We start from the raw sequence: 17,202 nt of genomic DNA, 5'->3' as shown, positions 1-17,202 counted from the left end.
TGAGAGACTTGTTCAGAAAGATTTGGAGAGCATGGATTGATGTCTGGTCCCCCTGAGTCCCAAGAGCGAACAACCCCAAAACAAAGAGCACAAACAAAAGCCTTCCCCCCCCCCAAGATTTGAAAGTATCTTGTCCCCTTTTGGGTCCTTTGGGTCAGGTGTCAGCCAGGTTACCTGAGCTTCTTAACCCTTTACAGGTAAAAGGATTTTGGTGTCTCTGGCCATGAGGGATTTTATAGTATTGTACACAGGAGGGCTGTTACCCTTCCCTTTATAGTTATGACAAGGGTCTTCTGTGTCTCCAAACATCATCTAATAATAGTCTGCTTACATACCTGATTTTAGAATCTTTTTAGCCATGCAATGGAAATACCCAGTGTCGCACACACTTGTGCTGATGTCCTGGTGAGACAGGGTTTTCAATGTAAATTTAAAAAATAAACGGGGATGAAACTTCTCTAAAGCATCTCAATGATCAGCCAGATATTCCAAAATAGATCGAGTGTTTCTTTTTTATATAACTGTTTGTTTAGTGACCCATTGCTTAGACTGAATAATGCCTCACTCGACAAGTTGTCCCAAAGTAATGGGACTACTTGTGGAATGAGGCACTACATAGTGTGAGGAAAGATCTCACAATCTAGCTCTTAAGATGTATAAACAAACCATAGAAGCAGCAAAAATGCAATATTAACAATGACAATAGGAATGTTTCACTGTTTTTGTAGAGATACATTATATAGAGCCTTCAAGTTTTTTCTGTTCGGTAAGGTAGTGTCATGTTAGAGGTCAAAAATTTATTGTAAAATTCTTAATCAAATTCTAAATTATTTAGTCAGGGCCTTTTTGAAGACAACTATACTGGGTGTCTCCTACAGACAACTGTGAAATTAGATCCATTCTGTGGTTGTACCTAGAAGGTAGAAGCTACTATCAGTAATGAACAGGATAGCGAGGACAATAACTAGATCTGACAGCTTAATACTACTAATAATCCACTTGCAATCAAGCACAGGTTTCTCCATACAAGCAGAAAATATTTTATGAGGAGCTAATGTACATGCCTGAAGGATAATGTAGGGAATAATTGTTATTTTCATTATTTCATCATTTAAACATGTGGATCTCACAAGTTGGTTTCGATTTGAATAACAACTGTCAAGAACATTCATTTCTTGTTGTTCTTGTGACACAGCCCTTTTTTTGTTTATAATTGATGTTACTTTTCATAATAAAGGAAACTACCAAAAACATTGCAGTGAATTTTGTCATGACTTAGATGACATTCTAAATGCAATAACTAGTTTCAAAAAAAACAACAGGTAATACATGCCATACTAAGATTGACATGAATATTAATCTGTTGTACTCAAAATAAGAGAGCAAAAGAGACAGGGGCCCAGATCCTTGAAGGTGGTTAGGCACTCAACCCTCATTAATTTCAATAGAAGTTAGAAATCTAAATACTCTAGAGCATCTGGGCCTGAGTCTTTTTTGCAATCTGTCTGCTTTATTTGCAGTGCTCTAGGTGCTGTTTGCTGGCTGCCGATTAATTACCCAGCACCATGAGACATTGTAAAAAACAAATATAAAAATTTGATAACATACACATAGGGACCCAAATTCTGCTCTCATACACCCATGTGATCCCAGCCTCAAAGCTGCTGTATCTGCACCAGCATTATCAGCCCTCCGGGACCATTCTGGTAGCCCAGGATCACACCACTGGAGTTCATTCTGGTGGGGGGAAGGTAAATGGTATAATGCGATAACTTACTGACCAGCACAAAAATTAATTATTTGGATGATTGACTAGTCCTCTTTGATGTATATGTTAGTTTTAGCTAGAGTAGAACATAGCAATCTCTTTTTCAGTGGCAAAACTGAGCTTAAATGAAAGACTGTTTACACCAGGGGTCGGCAACCTTTCAAAAGTGGTGTGCCGAGTCTTCATTTATTCACTCTGATTTAAGGTTTCGCGTGCCAGTCATGCATTTTAACATTTTTAGAAGGTCTCTTTCTCTAAGTCTATAATATATAACTAAACTATTGTTGTATGTAAAGTAAATAAGGTTTTTAAAATGTTTAAGAAGCTTCATTTAAAATTAAATTAAAATGCAGAGCCCCCCGGACTGGTGGCCAGGACCCGGGCAGTGTGAGTGCCACTGAAAATCAGCTTGCGTGCCGCCTTCGGCACACGTGCCATAGGTTGCCTGCCCCTGGCTTACACGCTTTCTTTCTTAGGAAGCCACCGATAAATTTCCTTTTGCTTTTTGTTTTCTGTCTTAGGAAACTAGAACTTCCTCTGAGAGTGTTATTTCCATTCCTGCTTCAAGTACATCAGGTTCCCCAAGCCGGGTGATCTATGTAAGTATCCCCTTCTACATGCTACGAGGCAGAAATAAAGGTGTACCACTTTTTACTGTTAACTGTTGTTTAACATATTCTGTTATTGCACAGAAAGTTGAAATCATCAAAACCTCTTTATTTGTTGATTCTTGCAAATCAGAATTGACATTCTCCCATTAAATTGTTTGAAGACCATAGTTAAAAATAACAGGATATTGGCAGTTTTATTCTTTTCCTTTGCTGTATATTTTTAGGTCTTAGATTACCACTTAGATTTAGATTGTTCCAAACATGCAAAGTATCTACAAAGGAAAGAAAAGTTCAAGTAAATAGCAGTCTCAAAGCAGATTACAAATTTAGATTTTAAAACTACTGATTTAGCAGATCTAATTTTGACATGGTGAGATTGTTACAAACGTAGGTCCTGATTCTGGAATTAATTGCAAGCAAGCGCTCCTCTGCCATACACATGTTGCATTTGCAGAATCACACTCTTTCTAACCTGAAAGAAATTAGGACCTGCTTCTGCTGTCAGTGAAGTCAGTGAGAGATTTGCCTCTGAGTTCAATGGGAACAGATTCGGGACCTCATACTAATAATGCAGTTGGAAGGGTCTCAGGTGTGAACATGTCATCCTAAAGATATAAAGAACCAGAGGTTCCAACTGAGAGAGTAGCCATAATGAGTATTTAAAATTATTAAATAACTGTTGAAAAAGCTTTTATTGCTTAATTTTTCCAGCCCCTGGTGGGTGTTACTCTCAGTACCTGTTGTGACAGCCATCTGGAGATGATGTTCATAAGCACGTTCTCAAGGTCACAAAAGGATCAAAGCAGCAAATACCAGCACAACTGGCACTCGCCAGGCCTGTGCCTCTGGGAACCCTGCAGGATTCCATTCCTAACCTGTCTGTCCCATACAGTGTCCCTGAGGCATACAAGTCATGCTCACTGCACACTAGCAACCCCAGAGCGAATAGCTGCAGACAACAGGTTACCAATTTATAATTTGATGTTTATTATACGGAGCGGAGGTGTCTGTACTTATCACACAGAAACCAACAGAGAGATGCCTTGGAGCCAAGGCTGCTGTCTTTCCTGAGGTAAAATTTATATTCCTATGAACGGGAATTTTGCTTGACTAAAGCCTGAGTAAGGACAGTAGGGCTTGGAACTCTATAGAGCTGCAGACTGACATGTTTTTGAAACATTTCCTGAAATAATGGCGTGGCCACAACCATCATCAGCACAGACATATTCACTGTGAATTGGAACTGTTCTCACCTAAGCATATTTTCCTTGACTAAATGGGAAATATTTCTCTACCCTTATGCCTTTCTCTTACTTTTTTACATTCTTCTATTTATTTATACATGTAGTAGCAAATATCTAGCTGTGGTACAGTACTTGTTTTCAAGCATTTTTCTTGAAGTGTATGATTACCTTAAGTATACTTCATGGGCTGCTAATAGTCAAGGACAAACCTCCATTTTCATTTTCTGTCTAAACTATGTTTTTCAGTGTCTCATTAAGTCAGTATCTGTGACATACCTACTTAGGGGGAGCTGGTACTTCAAAAGACGTAAGCTTGCTATGTCAGTCAGAGAAAAAGATTCCCATGGGGAATGCCGCGTCTCTCATTCTCAAATGTATTAATTGTCAGTAAGCTCTGAGATTCTTTAACTCCCATTTAGATATCTGAGAAGAGAAAGGGAGGAGAATTCAAACCAGTTGTTATTGAATTTGAATGTTATCTTGGGGTGTTCCCTGCACACTTCTTACAGTGGCGTATAGAGTATATACACTGCATTTCTCCCTAGCACAGGTATAAAATAGCTGCGCAGATGGTGAGGCACTGATTAGGCGAGTAGAGTAAAGACACACTTGACCCCTGAGAGTATTTACATAGATTCATAGACTCTAGGACTGGAAGGGACCTCGAGAGGTCATCGAGTCCAGTCCCCTGCCCTCATGGCAGGACCAAATACTGTCTAGACCATCCCTGATAGACATTTATCTAACCTACTCTTAAATATCTCCAGAGATGGAGATTCCACAGCCTCCCTAGGCAATTTATTCCAGTGTTTAATCACCTTGACAGGAACTTTTTCCTAATGTCCAACCTAAACCTCCCTTGCTGCAGTTTAAGCCCATTGCTTCTTGTTCTATCCTTAGAGGCTAAGATGAACAAGTTTTCTCCCACCTCCTTATGACACCCTTTTAGATACCTGAAAACTGCTATTATGTCCCCTCTCAGTCTTCTCTTTTCCAAACTAAACAAACCCAGTTCTTTCAGCCGTCCTTCACAGGTCAAGTTCTCTAGAACTTTAATCATTCTTGTTGCTCTTCTCTGGATCCTCTCCAATTTCTCCACATCTTTCTTGAAATGTGGTGCCCAGAACTGGACCCAATACTCCAGCTGAGGCCTGACCAGCGCAGAGTAGCGCGGAAGAATGACTTCTCGTGTCTTGCTCACAACACACCTGTTAATGCATCCCAGAATCGCGTTTGCTTTTTTTTGCAACAGCATCACACTACATGGTTCTTTACACACCCAAGCAGTGTCTCCCGCATTTACACTGCTGTTTTTAGCTGTGTAATGTCCCGCTGCTGGAGCCTTCCATTGTCATGTGTAGTTTCACACTGCAGTATGAACGCACCCTGCTTCTCCCTGCAGCATATAGCTACATGTACCCTACATGCTGCTACCAGTAGTGTGCAATATAGACATACCTTAAATGAATAATCTTTACCACTCTCATACTCCATTCCAGCAAAGGATTTATCATGGCATGCATATATACTGCTTTACATGGAAAACTCAACTCAGCCTGAATGACAGAGCTGTGACCAGTACCTCTGTAATGTATCAGAGCAGAAGGATGGAGTGAAAGAAAGAGTACAGAGAGAAGTTCAGGGGGTTAGGAGATGTGAACTGATAGTTCTCACACTTCTGAATGTTCACATTAAAACAGAACAGGGACATATTATGGCTTTTGAGGTACAGTCTTAAGGAGGTGTGATCTAGAACCAGATGTGTTCTAACTAAGACTGAATGCCCCTGGACTCCCTGTGCTATCTGTTAAAAAGATTTAACAAGCACCGTCCCTTCCCTAAACACACATACTTCCCTCTTTACTGACACTAAACTAGACTTCACTGGTTTCTTGCACTCTCAGAGGGTTCGATCAAGTGCCCACTGAAGTTAATGGGAATCTTTCCATTAACTTCACTGGTCACAGGATTATGTGTTTACCCCAGACTCCGGGGATATATACTCACCAAAGAGAAGACCTGGAGTGAGGTGGGGAGGTTGAGAAGCAGCTAACAGCTTGAAGGGTTAGATTATCTGAGACAAAATATATTCTGTGTGAGTCAAAGCAGTGGGAAGAAATGTATTTTCTCTTGCAATTGTTTTAAGTGATTTTTAGAAGGATGGTTGTCTTCCATTTTATCTCTGGTTTTTTCCTTTCGTGCATATTGTTCCTGGGATTTTGTTTTATACAGTGTTTCTGGGATTTTATAAGGTGTTTTGTATGTTGGTTCAAGTACAGAAATAAATTCTCCTTTTGTTCTGTGTTCTCCAGGGTGATGTTGCATACAGATAGGATGTACACAAAAAGAGAGAAATTGCTTACTTACATTTATCCACCTCAAAATCATGCTCCATCCAAACTGAGGCATAAGAGGGGTCAGGGCAACCCACTCTGAGTTGTGTAGATACAGCTATGGAGTGTTGTGAAAGTCACAGGTTTTGTAAAGACTTATAGCCAGATTCTCAGCCCTCATGTAAACTGGCTTGGCTTCATTGGATTCCATGGAGCTACACCAGTATTTACAGACAAAGGATCTTACTTTGGTGCCTTACAAAGATAAATCTTGATCTTGCAAAGAGCTCCATGGAGGTGGAGCCTAACTTCAGTTGCAGGGTAGGGACCATACACGGTAATGCAATTTTACTACAGATTAGTTATGCAGGAACTGTAGGATAGAATAAGCAGCTCTTTTGAGTGGGAGAAATTACTGACTAGCAGCATTTCAGCATCTGGACAGGGGATAGTCATGTTGGAAATAAGTATATGATTATTCATTGCCATCTGTAATGGAAAAAGAAAACAAACATTGCAATCCAAAATCACCTTAGAAGAAATGGACTTTTGCCTTGCCAAGGATAGCAAGATTAGCCCTGCTGCCTCTTTGCATAGCTAATAGGCAGCAGGATGTAAATGGAAAAAACCTAGGATTATCCAGCATTACAACTATACATTAAACTTGAATGGCAGAGACATCATCAACATATATAAAGAAAACAACCATGTGCATTTAAGATCTTGTGGTAAGCAATGAAGAGAGATTTAAATTCTGAGTCATAAAAAAGTTAAATATTTATTGGTTCTTCTACCTATATGGGTCTGTCCTTTTCTGATTGTATCCTGATCATATTCCTTCTTATCTTTTCTGCTTTTCTTTCTTCCTTTTCTTAGGCAAAGCTTGGAGATGAAATTCTTGACTACAGGGATTTGGCTGCTCTTCCTAAAAATAAAGCCATCTATAACATTGCCCGCCCAGATATGATCTCCTATACTCCATATATCAGTTACTCTTCAGATGACAGGCATAGTTATGGGGAGGTACTGAATCCTGTGGTGTTTTTTTTTAATTTGTGAATCTAAAAATTAATTTGCATTATTAAACACATCGCTGTGTGTAAGCTATTAGACACACTTGGAATTTTTGTAATTACTTTGTAAAATTGGATTCATGGGAGTTATTTTATGTATTCATAGTCACCTGAATTGTCCATAAAACAAGTGGGATTTTCATTTCATTCTTTAGTTCCTGGGAAATAAAGGATAGCTTTTTGTGATCAAATATTTTTTTAAAACAGATAAGATTTGATGAATGTATGGTTTTTTTGCCAAAGAAATTATACTTGCATGTGGTAGGAAACAGGAACCGTTGCTAATTATAGTACAAAGATCAGAAGCCAAATCAAATACCCTTCATGTTTTTGTTATATGCAGCATGTTATTTTGGTAACACAACAAAGGTATCATTTTTCTGTGCACAAATTCCTTTCAACCACCCCGTAATAAAGTTCATCTTCATGTCATGCATACACATTGCCCTTTTCATGTGCAGAGCTAATGTTATAACATTTTTACTAATGTAATTTAATACTAATGCTGTTTTACGTGAAACATATTTTTACATAACTCCTGTCATAAAAGGTAGTATTTCTTCTTCACTTATGTCTGCCTTTCATTTCGTTTTCTAATTTCTTTTATAGTTTTAGATTTTTTAAAATTAAAATCTCTACAAAAAATTAATTGCTGTGAACGCTAGCTTAACTTGGATATCAATAGATGGGTACAAATAAATGCTTGAAATAATAGCAATAGAATAATGAAGGCCCAAATCCGCAAGCATTTATGTATATACTTTATGCACATGACATTTTGTTCTGTTCAGAAGGGCACAAGTAAAGATACTGTAGGGAACAATCTTGCATTGACAGGGAGCTATAAACACCATAACTGGCTTTGTTTCTACATAAGATTTCTTCAGGATTTACAAAATGCTGACCTCTCCCCGAATTTTAGACAAGCTCATTTAGCCCTTTTCAGTTTCACATCAATTCCAAACAAAAATATGACATGAAGGATAATTTCTATGCTCCTATTAATAATCCACCTGGAAAATGGGCTAACAGCTCTAGAACCATCGCTTCCTTGCTGCTGTTCCCAATGGTCCCACATGCTGGAGGTCTTGCTAGTGGGAATGATGTTGCTACATTGGCAGTTTGGCTTTCTAGCATCTGCCCAGGTATTTTAAGGGTGCCTGTTAATATTGGTGACAAATGGGTATTTTGTTGCCAACCCACAACTAAGATATAACCTTGAATAATCCTTTATGATGGTTCAGCAATTGAATCACAACATATTCAACATGAAAGGATTTGCTCTAATGGAAAACTGGGATGCTTTATTTATGCATCGGACTTAGATTAATTCATCCAGCATCTTAACCTAATTCTCTCCTCCTCTCCTCCTGGCAGGGTTGTGAGTTCAATCCTTGAGGAGGCCACTTAAGGATCTGGGGCAAAAATTGGTCCTGCTAGTGAAGGCAGGGGGCTGGACTCGATGACCTTTCGAGGTCCCTTCCAGTTCTAGGAGATTGGTATATCTCCAATTATTACCTTTTTTTTTTTATCCAAATATTTCCAGCATCACATGCCCAGACTCTGCCACCCTTGCTCCCAATGGATAGCACCTTATTCCATGAATTGGCCGTCTGAAATCATCTAGACTCTCTGGCAGTAAGGGTATCAGACTCTTCTCATTAAAGAGAGCACTGGAAGGTGTAGTTGGGAGGCATGGTATAGTACAGGGGTCGCCAAACTGTGGCTCGCGAGCTGCATGCAGCTCTTTTACAGTTAAAGTGCAGTTTGCAGAGCCCCCACTTCCACCCCCATTCTCTGCCTACCAGACTGGAGGGAGGGGGGAGAGCTTGGGGCTTCTGCCCTGTGGCAGGGTGTTGGGTCTAGCGGCTTCTTCCCAGAGGGGAGGGGTTTTCAGGGTGTCACCCCCATGGGGCATGTCAGTCAGGGCTTCAGCAATAGTGGGGCAGAAGCTCCAAGCCCCAGGAGGTGCCTCCCGAGCGGCTGAAGACCTGGCAGGCGCACCCTGGCTCTTGAACTTCTGAAGATTGTCATATGCGGCTCGAAGGGTCAGTAAGCTTGGCCACCCCTGGAATAGTAATCTGGGAATAGAGTGAGTGTTATGGCAGAAAGCATAATAAAGCAGTAGGCAGAATAGTGTGATTTTAATAATAAGCATGATGATATGCATAAAATCTGTAAATCCCTTTAGGCACTGAGTAATATTAAGGGTAATATCCTGGCTCCCCTGAAGCCTGTGGCAAAACCCACATTGTCTTCAGTAGGGTCAATATTTCACCTTCAGTTTGGCCTGGGTTAATGAAAAAACACAGGGCTCCTTAAATTTCTTCCCATAGGAAGCAGTTCCTGCTAGGGGACTTAGGGAGCTACTTCATGTGTGGAGCCCTAATCTATTCAATCACACCTTCATTCACCATTAATCATTTGACAAGCTATCACTTAATGGTAGTCCTGCTTTTTCCCAATACAACAGTGCCATTCCATAGCTTTCATTGCCTTATAAAACTGATACCACTTGTTCTTTCCAGGGTTAGGATGTGAGTTATATGTCCTTGTCCCTGCAAACATCCATGTGTGCCCCTTTACCTGATGGACATTATGCATCCTTAGCTATTGAAAAGGGTTTTTAAACAGACTCCTTTTAGTTTCAAGACCAAATAAAATATTTTTAAATGGATAAGAGGAGACTAAGGGGGGATATGATAGAGGTATATAAAATCAGAGTGGTGTGGAGAAAGTGAATAAGGAAAAGTTATTTACTTGTTCCCATAATATAAGAACTAGGGGCCACCAAATGAAATTAATGGGCAGCAGGTTTTAAACAAATAAAAGGAAGTTCTTCTTCACACAGCGCACAGTCAACCTGTGGAACTCCTTGCCTGAGGAGGTTGTGAAGTCTAGGACTATAACAGGGTTTAGAAGAGAACTAGATAAATTCATGGAGGTTAAGTCCATTAATGGCTATTAGCCAGGATGGGTAAGGAATGGTGTCCCTAGCCTCTGTTTGTCAGAGGGTGGAGATGGATGGCAGGAGAGAGATCACTTGATCATTATCTGTTAGATTCACTCCCTCTGGGGCACCTGGCATTGGCCACTGTCGGTAGACAGGATACTGGGCTGGATGGACCTTTGGTCTGACCCAGTATTGTCATTCTTATGTTCTTATAGAAACATTTCTGTGAGTGCTACAATTATTTTTAGACTGGTGTTAGCCAAACCATTTAGTCATAAATGCCATTATAAACTGAGCTGTCAGTCAGAGCCTTCTGTTTCAGAGATGATATGTAGAGAAGACAAAAGAGCATATAAAATGTTTCTAAAAGTTCCCAATGCTAAAATGCTTCATTATCAATATTTCCTTGTAGTGTTTTACTCAGTTTCATTTGGGTATTATTAGGTTACCTTAAACTAAACCAGCTATGCCAGTATCAGCATAGTTTAGTGCTAAGCATAAGTGCCATGTATGCTTAATTGCCTGTGATTTAACTAAGCTATTTTAAAAAACAGGGCCTAATTATACTCTGTAATACCAATTTCTTTATTGGCTTCAATAAAATTACTCTGGATTTACAATGGTGTAGCAGAGAGCAGAATTTCTCTCTCAGCTGTGAGAGGAAAATAAGGGAACAGCAAAAATTAGTTGCCAAGTAAAGATGCTCTTTAATTAAGGATTAGGGGGAAAAATATACTGATATCTTGGAATACTTTAAAGCAAAGATGGGCTGAGCTTCAAAGTTCCAATCCAAATGTCAGCTGTGTTTAGACAGAGGGTTTGGCATAGGCTTATCTCTGTTTTAAAGTGGTTGCTTTAAACAAAGGTTTTTTCTATTAAAGTTGCAGTCCTTAGTGTAGGATTCAATAGAGTGCAACCTGCCCATAGGATTCTCTTTTGAAATGAAATAATTTTACGTCTGTGTAAGGAAGATGTTTCCATTTTACTCCTTCTCATTTTTATTTAAAAAATCTAATTTAGTATTTTTGATCTAATTGGTGGATGTCCTGTTTTAACTGTATGTGTCATATGTGTTACACATGGATGTTGATACTGTTAACATAGCATTTCTCACAAATAGCATCATGCATGAATTTGTATGACTAATTTGTTACTTTGTGTTGCCATTTGCAGTCACCTCAGTTGCTCTCTCCAACACTTACTGAGGTAATCCCCAGTGCCTTTGTTCTATTCTGGTCTGTTTCCTGATGCATTAAACTTGTTTATAAAGATAATCATCAGAGCCTGAAATGTTGGTGGTTTGCCCCCTGTGTCTGCAGAGCCATGATGTCTTTATAAAGAGATTTCTTTAATATTGCTACTTATATCAAACAACTGCTGTGCTTCTATATTGTCATCTGAATGCATGTTTCATTGATTGTCATCTGCATTTCTACTTCAGAAATAGTTACTTCATGAAATAAAATTTAGATGATCATAACTTTTTCAAATGTTACCAAATAAATTACATTCTGAATTGTAATCTGCTTTTACATTTACAACTAGCATTTTTATTTGACCTGGACTAAGGCCTTAACATGCCTCTTTCTGTCCACTTTTCCCCCACACATAGTTAAACCAGCTGTATATACATGTAATTAAATTACCTATATGTATATATTCACACATCTGGGGCCAGATACACAGCTGATCTGTATAGTTCCATTGACTTTAATGGAACTATACCAATACCCAGGACCATCATTGTTGAAGATGCCAGTTCAAGAAATACCACTTTGGAAGCAACACAAGGACTTCACACCCAAGAAATACCACTTTCAGGAGCAGTACTATCTAGTTTATGTAGATGGAAAAATAAATATGGCAGGCCTGACTCATTACTCCACTACACCAGTTTTATGTCCTCATAACTTAACTGAACTGAGTGGAATTACGCTGTTGTAAAATTTTTGTAACAAATTGCAAATTTGGGCCCAATAATTTATTGATAGTTTCCCTTAAATATAAAAAATTGCAAACTGTCACTAGAACTGTTGGTTCAGAGAGAAAAGTAGAGTTATCAATTAGAAATGTAATGTATCTGATATTTTTCATTTAAAAGAAATATATCACTCATTATTGTATTCCACGAATTTAGCTTGCTGTTTCCTACAGAGACAAAAGCATGCAGAAACATGCATGAGATAGTCAAAGTGGAAATATCAGTGTTTCAGAAATATTATAACTTCACTTACTACCCTCTGTTATCCTGCATAATAGTAAACTCCAAAGGTTACATTGGTACTGTTCTTAGAGCTGCTGTGATTCACACAGTCACATGAATTCTTTAAGGATGTTCAGATGTGCCCACAGTTTGCCCTCACTCTGCAGAGTATATTTTCTGTGCTAAGGACGCTACTTGTTACTTACAAAGTATATTCATCCTGCCTTGAAATGAGCGGCGCCACAGGACTTTCCTCAGGATTAATAAACTGCACTGTCCTGTCCACTTTTTATTTAGCTCATTAAGTGACAGTGTTTTGGTCTATAAAGAACTGTATTTATTTAGGTTCTACTTCATAAAGAATGCCTTCCAAAGACATTATGCTGTTTTGCCTGGAATACATTATGCAGAAGTAAGAATGTAGATGATATGTAGCTAGTCAGGAAAGGACATGCAGAAGTATTTCATCATGAGCATGGGATTTAAGTGAGCATGGCGTAGTTGGTGGCAATCAAAAGAGAAGGCTAGGAAATGCCTACAATGTTCTACCTGTTTAGGCAGGCATAAATTATTCTCCCATTTTTTTGGACAATTTTGAATTCTTATATAGGCATTTTTTAAAAATTGCAGATAGTCCTTCTCTGAAGGGCTTGTTTCTATCTTCAAATATATGGTCGTCCATTGCCATGTACCGTCATAAAAATAATTTGCTCTGCACGACCATGTTTTTGATGGCACAGTGGGCCCCTAAATCTCCATATCATCCTCTTTCAGGGCCAAATCTTCAAATGCTTATTCAGACCCTGATCGTTCTTTACTTTCCCATCCCGTAGATACACCTGGAGGGAATCCATTGTGCACAGACCACCTTTCATCCATGTGGAAGGGAGCAAAGGTGTCCTTCTGGCCCTGCAACCTCTCTTTTGAACCCTACAAAGGGTATCCTGTGAGTCTGAGGTCAGGGGGAGAGAGAATAGGTAATGCGTTGGCTAGGGGGGAAGGAATTGATGGCTGAACTGGGGCCAACGACACATGTTGTCCCCTTTCTGGACCCTGGAATAATAATAGGACTTTGGACAACTCAGGGGACAGCTGTGGCCAGGAGTCATCCTGGCTGTGTGGGTGTGATGGAGCTGCACTGCCATAAACTTAGGACAGGGTGCTGGGGCAGGGTGGAAGCAGAGGAGCACTCTCTCCCCCTCCAACCCCCACGATGGAATATTGGGGGAATAATTCTGCAAGGGTATCTCTCAGGACCCCCTTCCACGGTTTTTCTGCTGGAGAGATTGATCTGAGACTGTTTTCTTTTTAATTCAACCTTACCCAGGCACATTCTGATTTTCCTAACTAAGGACTGAGAAAACTGAATCCCAAAGTGATACTAGTTATCCAAAAGTGGTTTCTGCATAATGGGGGCTTTTGCTTCCTAAGAAAACATACTTTTTCAGTCACCAACTTGCTACAAAATGAATTAAAATCTTGGCAGTGATTATGGGAGAAGTGGCCTAAGTCTGCAAAAGGGAAAAACCCTGTGAGGTATATTTGCAAGAATTAAAGTATTTAGGATATAGGTTTAAATGGAAAGTGGTAATGCTAGAACGTTAAATCTAATGATACATATTCATGCATAAATTGATCACCTGAGTATTATATAATGTGTTTTGCTTATAGTACAGAATGTGTTACACAGCAGGCACGGTAGATCTGCACAGCATAATTAAACAGATGAGGCCTGAATCTATACTGTCTGGCACCTTGTCTGACTATTTATACATGTACAAAATGAATGTAAAATGCTGTCATCTTACATTCATTTTGCTCATGTTTAAACAAATACAAGGTGCAAACAAATTGGGAATTCTGCACATAGTGCTAAAACAGGACATTGCTGCTATTGTACATTCTTTTCAAACTGTATTTTCATGTTAGACTCATTTCTTACATGCTGCCTCCCATGTTTATATGACTATTCTCTGACATTATGTCTGGCAATTCTGGAACTGCTCTACTCTTAACAGATTTGAGATGTGTCTGCCCTCATTTCATTATGATTGCATGGAGCATGAAGACAGAATTGGGCCTTTTGCATATAGGGCAGAAAAACAACAATGGACATGGATAACTTCTGAATATCTTGTAATTCACTCTGTCTTTCCTATTGACTTAGATTTCCTCCCTTTCCTCTCAGGGCGACCAAGATGATAGATCTTTCAAACAGTATAGGACATCAAGTCCTAGTTCTACTGGATCTCTGGGTTATGGTCGCTACACGCCAACATCCCATTCTCCTCAGCATTACAGCAGACCAGGTAATTGACAAGCAGGCTCATTTAATCTCTCTTTCCCCTCCTACCTCTTTGGCCTATTTAGTAAGTGTAGAAGATACCAACGGGAAGGTTTATAGTGTAGAAAGCAATTCCAGCCTCCCTTTTCGAGTGTATTACAACATGCTGGTTAATGTGAACATAGCTGCCCAGGGGAGCAAACAAACACGTACTTTTGATTATCCACATGCAGTGATTTTTTTTTTCATAAAACTTAATAGGCATTAGGAAATGATGTGTTAAATTGGTGGCAGCTGAAAACAGAAAATGTAATGGATTAAAGTCTTAATCCTGCCCCTAGCCTTTCTGTTCATGGGAATCTAAACAGCAAAGCCACAATTGTTCCACCACGCAGTGCGGAGAGCGGACATGCAGCCAAGAGACTTTGAACTGCAGAGTAATGTTTCACGGTGGCTCTCTTTGCTGCTTTGTGGGGGCTAAGGACCAGACTGGAGGAGTGGCCAGTCTAGTCTGCTGGTCAAAACTCTCCTATAGTAGGGGCTGCAGCACCCCCTGTTACAGCCAGGGGTCATAGTAGCAGCAGTGATACACCTCTGGGCCCCTTCTGATTTATGTCAGGATACCCTGCATTTATAGTTGGGCTTTTGCAGGATTTAGCCCTTAAAAAATAGGCCACAAAGCGCCTCAATAAAGATTTACATAATTTCCCGGGTCACTCTATGAGCTTAACAGAAATATTGATGAATGATTGGGGCTTAAAGAGTGTTTTACTTCAAGATCAGAAACTCATTGTGAAAATCAGGGGATTCTTCATCAATAAGCTTTCATTCCAATGGAAATCTTAATGCAAATGAAAGTTTTATGGGTTACAGAAATCACTGACAGAAAATTGTGTCTCATAGTTCATACAGTCTTTGATGGGGGTGGAAAAAAAGTAAAGTATCGCAGATCTACTGTGGAGAGTGACTTGGTCTCTGCTGAGACTCTAGCAGCTCCATCAGGATTCTGCTTGGTTGCACGTTATGGGAATAGGGTGGGGAGGGGAAGGAAAACATAAACAATTCCCGACCCAAAGTGGGTATAAACCTGTACAACTTTCGAGGGGGGGCTGCAATAATTTTTAACCTGTATTTGTTGTTTTGACAGTATTAGGCCTCAGAGCAAAGTGTTGCAACAACAAAGGGCTTCAGTGGGGCTCCTCAGATGCTTAAAGTTAGGCATGTGCTTAAGTATTTTCCTGCATTGTGGGCTTGATCCTGTATCGTTTAAGCTAACAGCAAAATAGCAAATTCAGTGGGAGCTGGACCTTGCTCTAACGAAGTTCCAAGCAAAGAAAGAGATGTTGGATCTCCCCATTTCATTCCACTGTGACCCTTTATGAACACGTCATCCCTGTTGCAGCTTTTGAAAACACTGATTTTCCTCAGTGTGCTTTATAGTGAGGTTATGCTCTTCTGGAATATTTTCTGATGTTCCACCTATTAAATTCCTAGGTTCCAAGGCCAGACAGGATCATTCTGATCATCAGGGCCAGATTTCCAATTAGGCACAGTAGGCACGTGCCTAGGGGTGCCTAAAGGTTAAAAGTGGGTTAAAAGTTTAATACGTACAGCTGTCCTACAGGAAGCCAGGCTCCTGGCGTGGGTTGGTAGCCGCTCAGCGTGTGGGGCTGGGGCAGAGTGAGCATCCAAGTCAGCCTGTCTGGGGGGCGCTGTGAGCCTCTGCCGGGTGGGGCGGCTGCTGAAGTAGCTGGGAGTGTCCCAGCCCCTTCCCAGTCTCAGCCATCCCACTGCCTCCGCCCCATGCCGTGGAGGGAGAGGGAAGGCCGTGGCTGGCGCCCCATTCAGTTGCACAGGGAGAGCTGCCACGCTGGGCTGTAGGAGGGACAGAAGACACTCAGGGACCACTCACTGTGGGGAGAGGAACAGTCCCCTCCCTGCGCCTAGCCTGGAGCGGGTTGGTGGCGCCCCGGCTCGGGCTGGGAGCGCCATGCGTCATGGAGGGTCTTGTGCCTTCCCGGGGAGGCAGTGTTTATATTTTTTTTTTTCATTTAATTTTTTACAGAAAACACAAAAGTCAGCTGTAGGCAGGGGGGCACTGAAGATGCTGTGCCTAGTGGTGCGTAAGGTGTAAATCTGGCCCTGCTGATTATCTAGTCTGATCTCCTGTGTAACCCAGGACATAGTTATCAGCATTTTGTGTGTTGTTCTCTTTCCATTCATGGAAAGTCTCTGTCCCTTACCAAAGTGCATACTATGACCTGCATTGTTTTAGAAACAAGAAGACAGACTGGAGCTAAAATATACTTTCCAAGTTTGTATGTCATCAAGAGAAAACTGCTCCTGTGAGAAGGGTGTCGTTGCTAGGAATATTTTGTGGCTTTCAGTAAGTGAACAAAATAGTTTATTTTCACTTACTCTTTGTTGCCCCCTAGCTGGTACTCAGACTCTTGGTACCAGTAGCTGCATCTCCCTGCCCCAACACCCAAGCCCTACATCTACATTCAGACATCATTACATCCCTTTCTTCAAAGGTAAGGCCCAGGAATGCCGACTGTGCTGTGATAACCTCTCCGAGTGTGTTTTGACTTTCTTTGTGCAAGCATGGCTTCCCACAGGATAGTCTGTCTTACCTTTGTGTGAGTGCTTTCTTCACATACCATGTAAGTCTCTGGGACCTGCTGTGTTTTTTTCAGTGAACGTTCAATGTTTTTTCCAAAGGGGAAAAAAATC

At 40.4% G+C, this 17,202-nt stretch overlaps 1 protein-coding gene across 11 annotated transcripts in view; it reads left to right on the top strand.

The window, feature by feature from the left end:
* Positions 1 to 17,202, top strand: part of ABLIM2 (actin binding LIM protein family member 2) — a 210,111-nt gene that overhangs the window by 142,624 nt on the left and 50,285 nt on the right. For 4 of the 11 annotated variants that reach the window (XM_045017868.1, XM_045017867.1, XM_045017869.1 and 1 more), the window contains exons 9-12: positions 2,290 to 2,367; positions 6,833 to 6,979; positions 14,374 to 14,494; positions 16,905 to 17,003. In XM_045017868.1, coding sequence (XP_044873803.1) covers positions 2,290 to 2,367; positions 6,833 to 6,979; positions 14,374 to 14,494; positions 16,905 to 17,003 — 445 coding nt within the window. The remainder of the gene's footprint in view (positions 1 to 2,289; positions 2,368 to 6,832; positions 6,980 to 14,373; positions 14,495 to 16,904; positions 17,004 to 17,202) is intronic. The other 7 variants (XM_045017871.1, XM_045017876.1, XM_045017874.1 and 4 more) reach the window with 3 other exon arrangements.

This window comes from Mauremys mutica, chromosome 5, assembly GCF_020497125.1.
Source record: "Mauremys mutica isolate MM-2020 ecotype Southern chromosome 5, ASM2049712v1, whole genome shotgun sequence".
NCBI lineage: Eukaryota > Metazoa > Chordata > Testudines > Geoemydidae > Mauremys > Mauremys mutica.
Note: the sequence above shows the minus strand (reverse complement) of the source record. Positions and strands in the feature narration are given on the sequence as shown.